The 12,632-nt window shown below is 34.6% G+C and overlaps 4 protein-coding genes across 4 annotated transcripts; 3 read left to right on the top strand and 1 right to left on the bottom strand.

Moving 5' to 3' along the window:
- Positions 1-309: 309 nt before the first annotated feature.
- Positions 310-3,363, top strand: MPH1 (3'-5' DNA helicase; the record flags this gene model as incomplete). Its single annotated transcript, XM_071055107.1, has 1 exon — positions 310-3,363. The coding sequence occupies one exon, from the start codon at positions 310-312 to the stop codon at positions 3,361-3,363; it is 3,054 nt and encodes a 1,017-aa protein (XP_070909800.1).
- Positions 3,364-4,793: 1,430 nt separating this feature from the next.
- Positions 4,794-5,870, top strand: YIA6 (NAD+ transporter; the record flags this gene model as incomplete). The annotated part of the gene is made up of 1 exon (XM_071055106.1): positions 4,794-5,870. One exon carries the CDS (start codon positions 4,794-4,796, stop codon positions 5,868-5,870), a length of 1,077 nt encoding a protein of 358 aa, XP_070909799.1.
- Positions 5,871-6,899: 1,029 nt separating this feature from the next.
- RNJ42_04941 (uncharacterized protein) lies at positions 6,900-8,258 on the bottom strand (the record flags this gene model as incomplete). Its single annotated transcript, XM_071055105.1, has 1 exon — positions 6,900-8,258. The coding sequence occupies one exon, from the start codon at positions 8,256-8,258 to the stop codon at positions 6,900-6,902; it is 1,359 nt and encodes a 452-aa protein (XP_070909798.1).
- Positions 8,259-9,276: 1,018 nt separating this feature from the next.
- Positions 9,277-11,376, top strand: EPS1 (protein disulfide isomerase EPS1; the record flags this gene model as incomplete). The annotated part of the gene is made up of 1 exon (XM_071055104.1): positions 9,277-11,376. The coding sequence occupies one exon, from the start codon at positions 9,277-9,279 to the stop codon at positions 11,374-11,376; it is 2,100 nt and encodes a 699-aa protein (XP_070909797.1).
- Positions 11,377-12,632: the final 1,256 nt, after the last annotated feature.

Genomic DNA, 12,632 nt, shown 5'->3' with positions numbered 1-12,632 from the left:
TTTGCTTCCAGTTTTTTTTTTGGTCTAACTTAGATAAAAGATATTAGATATGCTTATTACTATATCAGAATCTTGTAGATTGGCCTTTGGTAGTAGATAGTATTGGTTAATGGTACAATGCAAACCTCCTTTTGACTTGGAAGTCGATAATTGAACCCTTATTGCCCTGTTAAAAAACGAATAGGCGAGTTTTAAGAAAAACACGAATTTTAAGCTTGCGATGAGGTTACTTGTAAATATATAAAGTATCTTGTGTGGGGTGAGGTAGGGACATCTTAGGAGGATCTACCCATAGAAGACATCTAAGTGATGGACAATGACAGTGACTTTGATTTAGATGACGATGAGCTGGATTCATTGTATGAGAAGGTAATCAACAAGCGGGTTAGTGACACGTTAGTGAGACATTCTTTGCCGGTTCAAAGAGATCTGGAGAGACGTGTTCTTCCTGGGGAGCAGGCATACTATGAGGAGATCAGGACAGAGGTTACGTTTGGGCCTACTCACCATGCTTTGAATGAGGATGAATTGGGTACGTATATCTACCCTACGAATTATGAGATCAGAGACTACCAATTTGATATTGTGCGGAAGGGTCTGGAGCAAAATATTCTGTGTGCGATTCCTACTGGTATGGGTAAGACCTTTATAGCGAGCACTGTGATGTTAAACTTCTTCAGGTGGACACAGACCGCTAAGATTATATTTACTGCGCCAACGCGGCCTCTAGTGGCACAGCAGATCAAGGCATGTCTTGGTATTACGGGTATACCGCACGACCAGACTGCTATTTTACTGGATAAATCTCGTAAAAATAGAGAGGATATATGGAGGGAGAAAAGGGTGTTTTTCACTACTCCACAGGTTGTGGAGAACGATTTGAAGAGAGGTGTGTTGAATCCGAAGGATATCGCTTGTCTTGTAATCGATGAAGCCCATAGAGCTACTGGTTCGTATGCATATTCAAATTTAGTAAAGTTTATTGATAGATTTAACTCGTCATATAGGTTACTTGCACTAACTGCCACACCTGGTACGGACCTTGAAGGTGTCCAGGAAGTTGTGAATAATCTGAACATTTCAAAAATCGAAATTCGAACGGAAGAGAGTTTAGACATCGCCAAGTATATGAAGAAGAGGGAAAAGGACAGGGTGAATATTGGAACGACTAGTGAAATTGAGGATATAGTAGAGCAGCTAGGTATAGCCATTCTACCTGTTCTTAACCAGGCCGTTGAATTAGGTATATATGAGGCCTGTCCTCCTTCCTGTATCAATTCATTCAAAGCAATGCAGAAAAGCCAGAGTATTATCATGGATCCATCAATACCCGAAGGTATTAAATGGAGAAATTACTTTATTCTACAGTTACTAAACCATGTGGGCCAGATGTTGAAGAGAATCAAGATATATGGTATTCGGACGTTCTATAGTTACTTTCAAAACAAATACAAGGAATTTACGACCAAATACAACCTAGGAAAATCGACTAATAAGATTGCTGCCGGATTTTATTACAATCCATTACTCCAGAATATTATTAACGAATGTGATGAGAAGACAAAAGATCCCCATTTCCTAGGCCATGGAAAATTAGAACACTTGAGAGATGAGCTTATCCAATTCTTTAATGATAATCCTTATAAGTCAAGAGTTATTATCTTTACTGAACTGAGAGAAAGTGCATTGGAGATTGTTAAGTGTGTGGATTCTCTCGATAATAGCGATATAAGACCTCATATTTTCATTGGGCAAGCGAAGGGTAAAGAAGGATTCGATGAGGTCAAATTTACCAAGAAGCATCAACCAAAGGGAAGGAAAAAAGCTGATAGGGAAAAACGGCTTGAGGAAGAACGGTTAATGGAGGAGCAGAAGAAACAGATAGCTGAACAGGAGAAACTGGAGAGGAGTTCCAGAAGAACTGCCACATCAGAAGAAGCTCAGATATCTGGTATGAATCAGAAGAAACAAAAGGAGGTTATCAAAAAATTCAAGGAAGGTACTTATAATGTACTTGTTTGTACGTCTATTGGTGAGGAAGGTTTAGATATTGGTGAGGTCGATCTTATTATTTGCTACGACACAACTAGCAGTCCCATAAAGAATATTCAGAGAATGGGTAGAACAGGACGTAAAAGAGACGGTAGGATAGTGCTCATGTTTAGTAGTAATGAATCTTCTAAATTTGATCAAAGTATGGAAGGCTACTATAATCTTCAAAAGTTAATATCACAACACCTTATCTCATATAAAAAGTCTGATCGAATTCTTCCTGCTCATATAACTGACATTAAATGTGAGAAAAAATTTATTGAGGTTTCTGAATCGGACAAACAATTAAATAATATGGAGGATGTTGATGACGTTATCAAGTATGCCACTCAGTGTATGCTCGGTAAGGTGCCTAAAAATAAAAAGAACTCTAAAACTAAGAATATAAAAAATTTCTTCATGCCTGATAATGTTATCACAGGAATCATTACTGCGAATAATTTAGTGAGAAAGCGTGTCGCTAAGGCAAATAGTGACAAAAACCTACTTGAGACCATAGAAGATGATCCGATTGATTTGGAAGAACCCACTGATATTCTTGATGTCGACCAAGAATTAAACAAATTAAACTCGACTGCGCTACAACCCGTAGTTGTAACAAATGAGAGAGGGGGAAGTGAACAGATACGACACAGAGACGAGGAATTAAGAAGTGAGGATCACCTCCCTGTAAAAAATGAACCAATAGATCATCCCCCCGTGCTATCGCAAGTTCTAGCGACTCCGGAGACTCTAGGTGAACAGGAGTATGCCAAAACTGTCAAAACTGAAGAGCAAGAAATTGTAGTGGATGATGAGGATGATCTTCCTTTATCTAGACAACTCGGCGGCTTTGTCAGTTCGACACAATCCCCACAACCGATTTTTGAAGAAGATGTATCACTCTCTTCATTTGGGCAAAGGAACCCTCCAAGCCAAGATCTCGAACCTCCCAAAAAAAAACTAAAACCCTCTACTCCTTCCAGGAAACGGAAGAATAAACTTTACACTAATAAATTTACTGGAAATATGGGGTTTCTAACCCCATCCGAGAAAAAAGTGTTCGTCTCAAAATACAACGTGGATGACGCTAGCGTGGCCATAGAGCCTATGCCAATGTTCCATCAAACTGTACATATTGATAGACATGTTAAAAGAACACAAGAACTCATCTCACTTTTCAACGATCTCAATAAAGACAATAAACCTCGCATTATTGCGATGAACAAGATACGATGCCTCGCCAGAAGACACGCTACTTCAACTCCATCCCAGGAAAGAACAGACCTGACAAACTCTGATGTAGAAGACCTCCTGAATTCTGACTTTTGAAGGAGAATAAAAAAAGGAATAACCAATATATAGACACTTGCATAAAATGTATTATTTAAATAATTTGTCCTTATGAAGACAATACATTATCACATTGATAGATCACATGATATCTTCCGTGACCTATTAGTTATCACAGCATTAATAAAAAATTTTATTTTTTTTTTTCCTTTGAAAGTATAAATATGGCTGTTATTGGTTTTTCTTTCTTTATAACTCTGATTTGAAGTATTACATATGATTTTATTGTGTTTCGATATTGCATTATTAAAAAGAGACCATCCTTATGCACGGGAAATACGCATATCAGTGAGGATTCGTTCCGAGATTGTGTTTTTGCTGGTTGAAAATTTTTTATATTAATTTATAAAGAAATAAACCAGACCGTACTCCTCATGGTTCGTCACTTCACGATCAACTATAAAGACAGTATTTTGAAGGTTTTCTTTTGAGCAGAGATAGTTGAGAGATAGAATTCAAAACTCTTTCTTTTGGCACTCTCTGAGCGAAAGAGCTTGATTCTACTATCTCGGTTGATTCAGTTGGAGGGCAATGCTACACTTTTTTCCGTGGTATTGTAGAACTTCATGCAGGGAATTTTTGGAATCTCTTTTTTTTTATAAAAAAAATTCATTATATTTATATTATATTGAATTCAAAATTCTTCTTCCCTCTCCTCAGTTTTTTGTTCACTTGTAAATTTGAGGTTAAGAGGATATTTCTAGTTGGTACGATTACTACATATTCTTTGTAACGTTGTATTGACCATGTTCTCGTTTTTAAAGGCAGATAGCTTTGATCTTTACCATATAGATTTATCAATACTCCTAAATTGTGAGTTCACGATGGGTAATTGTAAAATTATATGGTATAATTCAATTAGAAAAAAATCAAATAAGTAATGCGGGTTATGAGAGTACATAGATAGTATATAGAATCAAACTATATATATATATATAATACAAGTAAAAGTAATATAACTAACTCATCTGATATAAAATATGTCAAAATTAATGAATTATATCAACTTATTGGCATCGGGTTTTTTTTCAAACATCGCTCTTGTTGACAAATTACAGTGTGTTAATGATTTCTCGAGGAATACGGGGGATGATTACAAATATTTAATAATCATCAAGGGAGCTATAATATAAGTAAACTCTGCTCATTATAGATTCAAAAAGGACTTAGTATACTATTGGTAATATTCAACAACAAAAAAACAAAAATATAATATTGTGTTCCTGGTGAGGGAATTCTATTTATATTAATATTCTATATCGAAAGGGTTTTTATAATTAAAGAATATTATATAAAAGGATCAGCAATTTCGGTGTATTCTTTTCCATTACAATAAAGTTATTTCATCTTTAAGTTTGTGTTGAAGGCAGAAACTGAGAGAAGACTGACAGAAATCATTAAAATTTGATATGGAAAACGATGAAATTAAAGAGTCTCATCCACAAGAGATATGTTTTCCGGACAGTGCATCTCCATTATCTTCGACGGATGTCATAGAGCCGTTTAGGGCGGAGCCAGATAAGCTCATAGATAGCCAAATAAGGAAGTTGGACGGAGTACCGAAAAGATCGAATCGAATATTAGGGCTAAAACTCACGGATAATAGTATTAATGCACTATCTGGGGCTATGGCAGGGCTGCTGTCAGGTATAGTGGTGTGTCCGCTCGATGTGGCTAAGACCAGGTTACAGGCTCAAGGGTTACAGGCTAAGACGACAGAGAATTTATACTACAGGGGTTCGATAGGGACAATGAGCACTATTGTCCGAGATGAAGGTGTGCGAGGGTTATACAAAGGTTTGGTACCTATTATTATGGGATACTTCCCGACTTGGATGATTTATTTCTCCGTTTACGAGTTTTGCAAAGATAGATTGAGAACAAATTCCCCACATTGGACTTTCATCTCACATTCGGGGTCAGCGATCACTGCTGGTGCTGTATCCACTATTTTAACAAATCCAATATGGGTTATAAAGACAAGGTTGATGTTACAGACACATATAGGTGCCAATAGAACACATTATAGAGGAACAATTGATGCGTTTCAGAAGATAGTTACCCAAGAAGGTGTAAAGGCATTATATGCTGGTTTAGTTCCATCGTTGCTAGGCCTTTTACACGTTGCTATCCATTTCCCAGTTTACGAAAGACTCAAGATTTCTTTCCACTGTTATTCGGATGAATCGGAACCAAATAATTCTAAAATAGATCTTTCAAGGTTGATATTGGCATCTTCTGTTTCCAAAATGATAGCTTCTGTAGTATCTTATCCTCATGAAATTCTTCGTACTAGAATGCAACTAAAATCTGACTTACCGAAACACCTGAAAAGAATGATACCATTGATAAAGATCACATACAGACAAGAAGGTATACTTGGATTTTATTCTGGTTTTATGACGAATTTGGTACGAACTTTGCCAGCTTCAGCTATTACCTTGGTTTCATTTGAATATATGCGCAATTTTCTGACGTCATTTTAATTAACTGTCATATAAGACAATTTTTGGCCCTTCCGTTTTTTGCTAGTCTCAGCAAATTCTTATTTTTCCTACTTATTCGAAACTTTACTTCGGTTTTATGTTAATAAGTGACATGTTAATGTTGTGCATAATCCATAGACTTTCTCTAACTATCTATCGTTTATGGAAAGTAATAATACTCCTGCATATAATATGTTTTTAGCCTGTTTAATATATATATTAATGTACCTGCAATATATTCTCTTAATTATACTATAATGTTTATATTTATACGTAATAAAATATAGTCTTGTGACCTTGAGTCAATTTTATTATATGGTCTTTTAAATATAGATTCCATGAATTAAGGACTATAAATGATGTTTTGTTGTTGTTTTTTTTGATTTTATGATTTTATGGTTTTTTTGGTTTTTTCTGGTTTTTTTTATGATTTTATAATTTTTTTTGTATTTTATTTTTTTTTATTTTAATTCAATTGTATTTATTTTAGTTTTTATTTTGTTATTTTAATTTTTATTTTGAATTTTATAATAATACAATTGAATTCAGCTAATGGATAAATTTCACTAACATTTATTAGAAAAGTGAAAGTAAACGAAAGATCAAAGAACAATAGTAAACGAAAGATCAAAGAACAATAGAAAACGAAAGATCAAAAGAACAAAAGAACAAAGTGCGAAAGAACAAAAGAACAAAGTGCGAAAGAACAAAAGAACAAAGTGCGAAAGATCAAACAAAACTAATATAATTAGTCTTTAATTTTTTTTTTTTGGATTTTATGTTTTTTTATTTTTTTTTATTGTTTTTTATTTTTTTGTTTTTTTATAATTTTATAATATTTTAATTGACTCTAGAAGATAATAATAAATTTTACTGACCGCTTAAGGGTAAAGTAAAAGTATAAGGAACAAAAACTTTATTTTTTTTTAGATTTTTGTGTTTTTTTTAATTTTTTTTTTTTTGTAGATTTTGTGTTTTTATTTTTGTGTTTTAAAATACATTTATAGTGTACAATTGGAGCGGTACGTTTCAGTCAAATCCCGTAATCTGGGCACTTGAAAGAGTGTACTGCTCAATTTTAGCGTAAATTTCACTCCGGTAATCCTCTTCTTCCTTGACGATTGGACTATCGAAGTTGAAAGAATCCTTATGGATGTCTTCTCGATGTTCTTTTGGGTCCACTTCTGTTGTCAATGAGGAAGGCGACCAAATCTCGATAATATCATTTGCAACCTCTGTAACTTCTTCTTCTTCTTCTTCTTCTTCTTCTTCCTGTTCTACTAACGGCTGGAGGATTACCTTATCCCTCTTTCTTCTTTTGAAGTTAGCAAATAATTTCTCGAGTTTACTTAGACGCTTAGTTAGCTTATATCCCATATGACGAAGACCTTTACGAACAGCTTTACGAAGAATTTTCTTCTCTTTAATTACGATTTTTCTATTATTAATCAATGAAGCAGGTATCTGGTTACTGATTCCATCCCTGCTTTCACTAGATAGCGAACCTTCAGTTTCATCCTCGATCTCCTCAATCCTGAACACATCAAATTCAGCGGCATTCAACCCAGAGCCAGGAAATTCATAGGGAAAGTATCCCTTAGGGGAGATAAAAGCAGCTGGAGAAACATCATGCACACTTGCAACTGTGGCACGATCTGTATAAGTAGATAGGTCAGTATCGCTATAAAATCGGGTGGTTGTAGAAGTATATATCTCTATTGCATGTCTCAAAGAGCGAGGTGCATGCACCACAGTTTCGACAGAAGCCATGCTAGAACTTGTAGATGGTCTGCTGTAGAAGCTAGAACTAACAGAGTCTTCATTAACTCGGTTAGCTCTATATTGGGCAGAAACTTCAGGGTCCTCATCAGATAAGTCACCACTGTCATTAGCGCCTTCCATTTTAGTTATTAATGGATAAATATTTTTGTAGGTTTCCAACAATTGTTCTTGAGCCCTTTGTTGAGAGTCATATCTTAGGGCAGTTGGATCTAGCATAGTGGCAGCAGAGCAATCTGAGTTTTCACTATCTCTATCCCAAGAAAAACCGCTTGAATCATCATCATCATTAAAAGTTTGTTGATAAGATGAATTTATAACGGAGAAGTCATGTTCAAAGTCAGCAGCTCTTCCGTGAGGCCCATAGACTATCTTAACGATATCCATATCACCTTCAGTAACCACGGTTGAGTGGGAAGCTAACTCAATTGTTGGACTGTTAGTAGGGGACCTAGGACTAGAAATCCATCTCCGAATATTATTCCGACGCTCAGTTCTAGCCCAGTCCAATGAAACCAATAGATTTTCAGTGAAGCTTTGGAACTTCTTGGAGATAGCATTCAGGTGAGAATACGTATCTTCTGCACTATCGATTGGTGACATTTTCATTTTATTTTTCGGTGCTCTTTATAAATTTTTTTATTTAATTAATCTATCAAATATTGTAATATTAAAGAATTTGCAAACATGATTAATATAATATCTTGAGCTCAATTTATACTTTTTTTTTTGTTTGTTTTAGTGTCATATGTTTTAGTGTTCAGTATGTATTAGTTTTAGTGACATTTGCAACAATAAAATTCCTTCTTATTAACCCAACGCAAAATAATATATCGTTAAATACGTAACCATGTGATTACGTTTCAGTAATAGTATGTCTATAAGAAAAAAACATTTTACAAATACCATATACAAGAGATGGGAAATTGATAAAAAAAATATGGTTATTATTTTTATTGTTGTCTTTTGGACCTAAGCTTTTTTTACTATATATCTATATATTTATTATCTTCAATCTCTAGTAAAAAAACAGGAAATTAGAATTTCCCGTTACTATCCCCAGCAAAATTCCGATTTCATTCTTGATACTCGAGCTGCCCACCTTAAAGACCCCTCCATAGTTTCCGTCCAATAGATTCTTCATAGTTACACATAGAATGTAATACGTCACCTGGTATATTTATATATTTGATATTAAACACGTAACTTGAAATTAAGGACCCAACGACTTTTTATTTGGCTACTGCAGGGGTTTCTAACAGGACTTCATTAACAGAAATGATCTACGATTTTTGCGTACGGATATCTCTGAGAACCCTCTTTTCCCGTAGTAACGACTGCAGGGAGCTCGGATGAATCCAGGTGGGATTAAAAAAATGACGAACTTTTAGCTTGTGCCTTATGCTGTGCCAGAATTTCTGAAATTTTTCATTTTATTAGGGAATGAGGGGGGAAGAGGCTTCATTTCTTTTCTCGAAGACCCTTTTATCATATTTATTGATTGTTGCTATACGATCTACAGTTTTTATTATATACTATATAAGGTGGTGGAGGGGAAGGGAAAAAGAGCCTTTATATCCCTAGTTTTCTATTACTCTTTTCCATAACAACAGTAGGTAATTCAAAAATGTATATGATAACGAATATACTGATACTTTTATTTGCGGTGGTTACTGCTATGCCACCGCCCAAACAAGCCGAACAGCGGGAGCTTCCGGAGGGGTTTCCCGAACCGCTAGTGGCTAAAAACTTCCAATCTACGCTGGCTAAGGGCCTACATATAGTAGAATTTTACAGTCCTTACTGTGGGCATTGTAAGCAGTTGGCACCAATATGGGAAGAGACGTGGGTAGAGTTTAAAGAGGAAGGTGAGAAGATTGGGGTGACGTTTTCACAAGTGGATTGTGTACAGAGTGGAGATATCTGTAGCAAAGAGAGGATCCATGCTTTTCCATCGATTATACTGTATCAAGACGGTGAGCGTGTGGATCAATTTAGTGACCGTAGGACGAAGGAGAACTTTATAATGTATGCACGTAAAGCTGCGATGAAACTGGGGGGTAACCAGGATGTAATAATTCCTGCTCGTAGTAAACTGTTAATGACAATGGATTTTGCGCAACTTATTTCTGGACAAGCTGAAAAGCCTACTCTAATTTCCTTTTGGCCAACAGATGAATTGAAGGAGGACAGCTCAGAGAAGGTTAAATTTGATAAGTGTAGCGATTGCTCTTACTATCAAAAGCATTGGGCTCTTCTAACTAATGATCTGGAAAAGGCTGGTATCGAAACTGCACATGTAAATTGTAAAACAGCTAAGAATTTGTGTAAACAGCTAGGTTTTAATGAACTGGTATCTTCGGGCTCAGCTACCGTGATGGAAAGGAAACCTAGATTGGCATATATCTTACCGGAGAAGGTCACAAACAACTTGTTTATCTATCCTGATTATATGGATCTCTTTGATAATAAGCAATTGACTGATTACTTGGAGAGAATTACCATCAACAGCGAAGCTAGTTTGATAACTGAAAATGACGTGATAGGTTATGCTACGAACTTTGAACCACTATACAGCCAAGCCTTCGTGAGTAAAAATGATATCAAGAATAAACCATCAGAACAAAAAATTCATGTAATCTTCATGTACAATAACGATACTGTTGTTCCAGAAGATTTTACCCTTTTACAACACTTGGTAGAACCATTGTCCAGGAGACCAAATACTTACCTGCACTCATATTGTGGGGACTTTAGATCGCTTGTTGACAAGACTTACGAGCAGTATTACAACTTAATTAACTATAACTCTTCAGAAAAAAGGAAAGAGTTCAGCGAACATGATATGAACATTGAGACAACTACGGAACTGCCTACTTTCATGATAATCAAGGAAGGTGAACTAAAGCCACATATTTTTAATGCTTATTCGACCACCGAGATGAGACAACTTGATACTGTATTGGAGTGGATTGACGAGATTATTGTACCGACATTCTCTAGATTGAGTATTGAAAATCTACAAGAGCAATTAAGTCTGGAGTCATCTATATATAACACACTTGCAATTATTATGGTGGACAGTAAAAACGACTATGATGATAAAAGTGCAGGCCTCTATAAATTCTTGACTGGTATTTATGATTATGAGTACTTCAGGATGAAAAAGATGTTTGAAAATATTGGTGAAAGAAGGGAGAAAAAGCTAAGTGCCATAGATAAAATGAAGGAAAGAAAGGAAAAGAACGGTAAAATTCTAGCCAAGATGAGGGAAGAAATACCTCACCATAATGACTTAAAAATTCATGCCGTATTCATGGACATAGAGACTGATATTGCCGTTCTCAGAAAATTAGATATTGATCCAAAACGCATTAGAAGCAACCGTGTCTTGTTTCTTGATAAAATGAAAATGCAATTATTCACTGAGGGGGTGGGCGGCCCAATATTTGGTCCTGACAGTTACGGAATTAGGGAAACACTGCTGTCAATAAATATTCCTTCTAAAGCAGAAAATGATATTAAACTAAAGGGCAAGCTTTTAAAGGGTTCTTACCTTCCAAGAGGATTTACAAAACATCATCATAATATTCTTTACTACATTGGGTTTGCTCTAGTGGTGTTCATAGTAATAAGACTGAAGTCAGTAGCACGGATGTTCAAACGTAAAGTTGGAACAAGCAAATATAGGACCACTTCTTTAAGTAAGTTAGAGGCTCAGGATTGAACCTTAATATACCCTGACCTATACTTTTTTTTTATTTCCTGTAACCTCTTCTAATGATATAGCTTTAAATAACTCGTTTTAATCTATCATTCAGCAGCATATGTTGATGCAAATATAGCACTAATATGAAAATTAGCTGTATTACTTTTCAAATAATAGAAAATAAAATAAAAACAGCTACAATGTAGGATCTATATCATTATTGGGTTTCTTTAATATTCGCACATATCCAGTGGGTATACATTCTTTTCTTGCTTTTTCTTATATGTGTGCATGTGAAAAAAAACATATAATGTAATAACAAGAACTAAAATGAATAGGATATATAACTTATAAATATGAACATATTTCAAATGCTATTATATAAAGAACAGTTATTTCTTACCGAATTTTTGTTGTTTTTTTCTTTCCAATGGTAACTTAAGATATTTCTATAACTCTAAAATATAGAAATAAAACAAATAATTTATGTTATTTCCAGTTGTCTATTATTTTTATATCATAATCTCATGGTATCTCTATTTCACTATACTAATACATGTATTCACACTATATCCTATGTTTGGTACATTATTAGTTATGTTGATTAAATATCTAATATTCTGTGCTCTTCTCGTTCGTTTCATCATTGCTCTATTCCAGTTCACTGATTAAAAAGCAACCCAGATTAAAAGCACTAGTTTTATTAACTACAGTATTTGTTCCGATGCTGTAAATTTTTCAATCAAATAGTTATGCATTTTATTAAGGCTTTGATTGCTAGTGTGAAAAATACAATCATTTCTTTGGTTATTATCCTCACTAAAAAAGTCTGTTCGGGATGTGATTTTGAGATCGGCTCAAAAAATTACTTTATCCCTTTATTATTTGACATAACTTTGCTGTAACATTGTGACTGGTCATTAATAGTTGTATGAAGCTGGTAATTGATATATAATAAATTTTCAATATTTACCGCACTTATCTACAAGTCTGACATCAAATATTCTATTAATATTTGCCTGCCATGCAGAGATGAGAATTATTATTGAAAAAGAAATACTTTATCTGAATTAGACCAGGTAATGCCGGTAACGATTAATAAAATACACACATTATGCCGGTTAGAAATCACCAAAATCGTCGAGAAAGTATCCATAATATGAACTGAAAGGTACTACCCTGATTTAATAATGCTCTAAAGTATCATATTAGTGTATCTCAACCTATACTCATCAGCCAGATATATAATTCTATAATATTTATTATTCTAAAAA

This window comes from Nakaseomyces bracarensis (genome assembly GCF_045282275.1).
Source record: "Nakaseomyces bracarensis strain CBM3 chromosome Unknown Scaff13_0, whole genome shotgun sequence".
Lineage (NCBI taxonomy): Eukaryota > Fungi > Ascomycota > Saccharomycetes > Saccharomycetales > Saccharomycetaceae > Nakaseomyces > Nakaseomyces bracarensis.
Note: the sequence above shows the minus strand (reverse complement) of the source record. Positions and strands in the feature narration are given on the sequence as shown.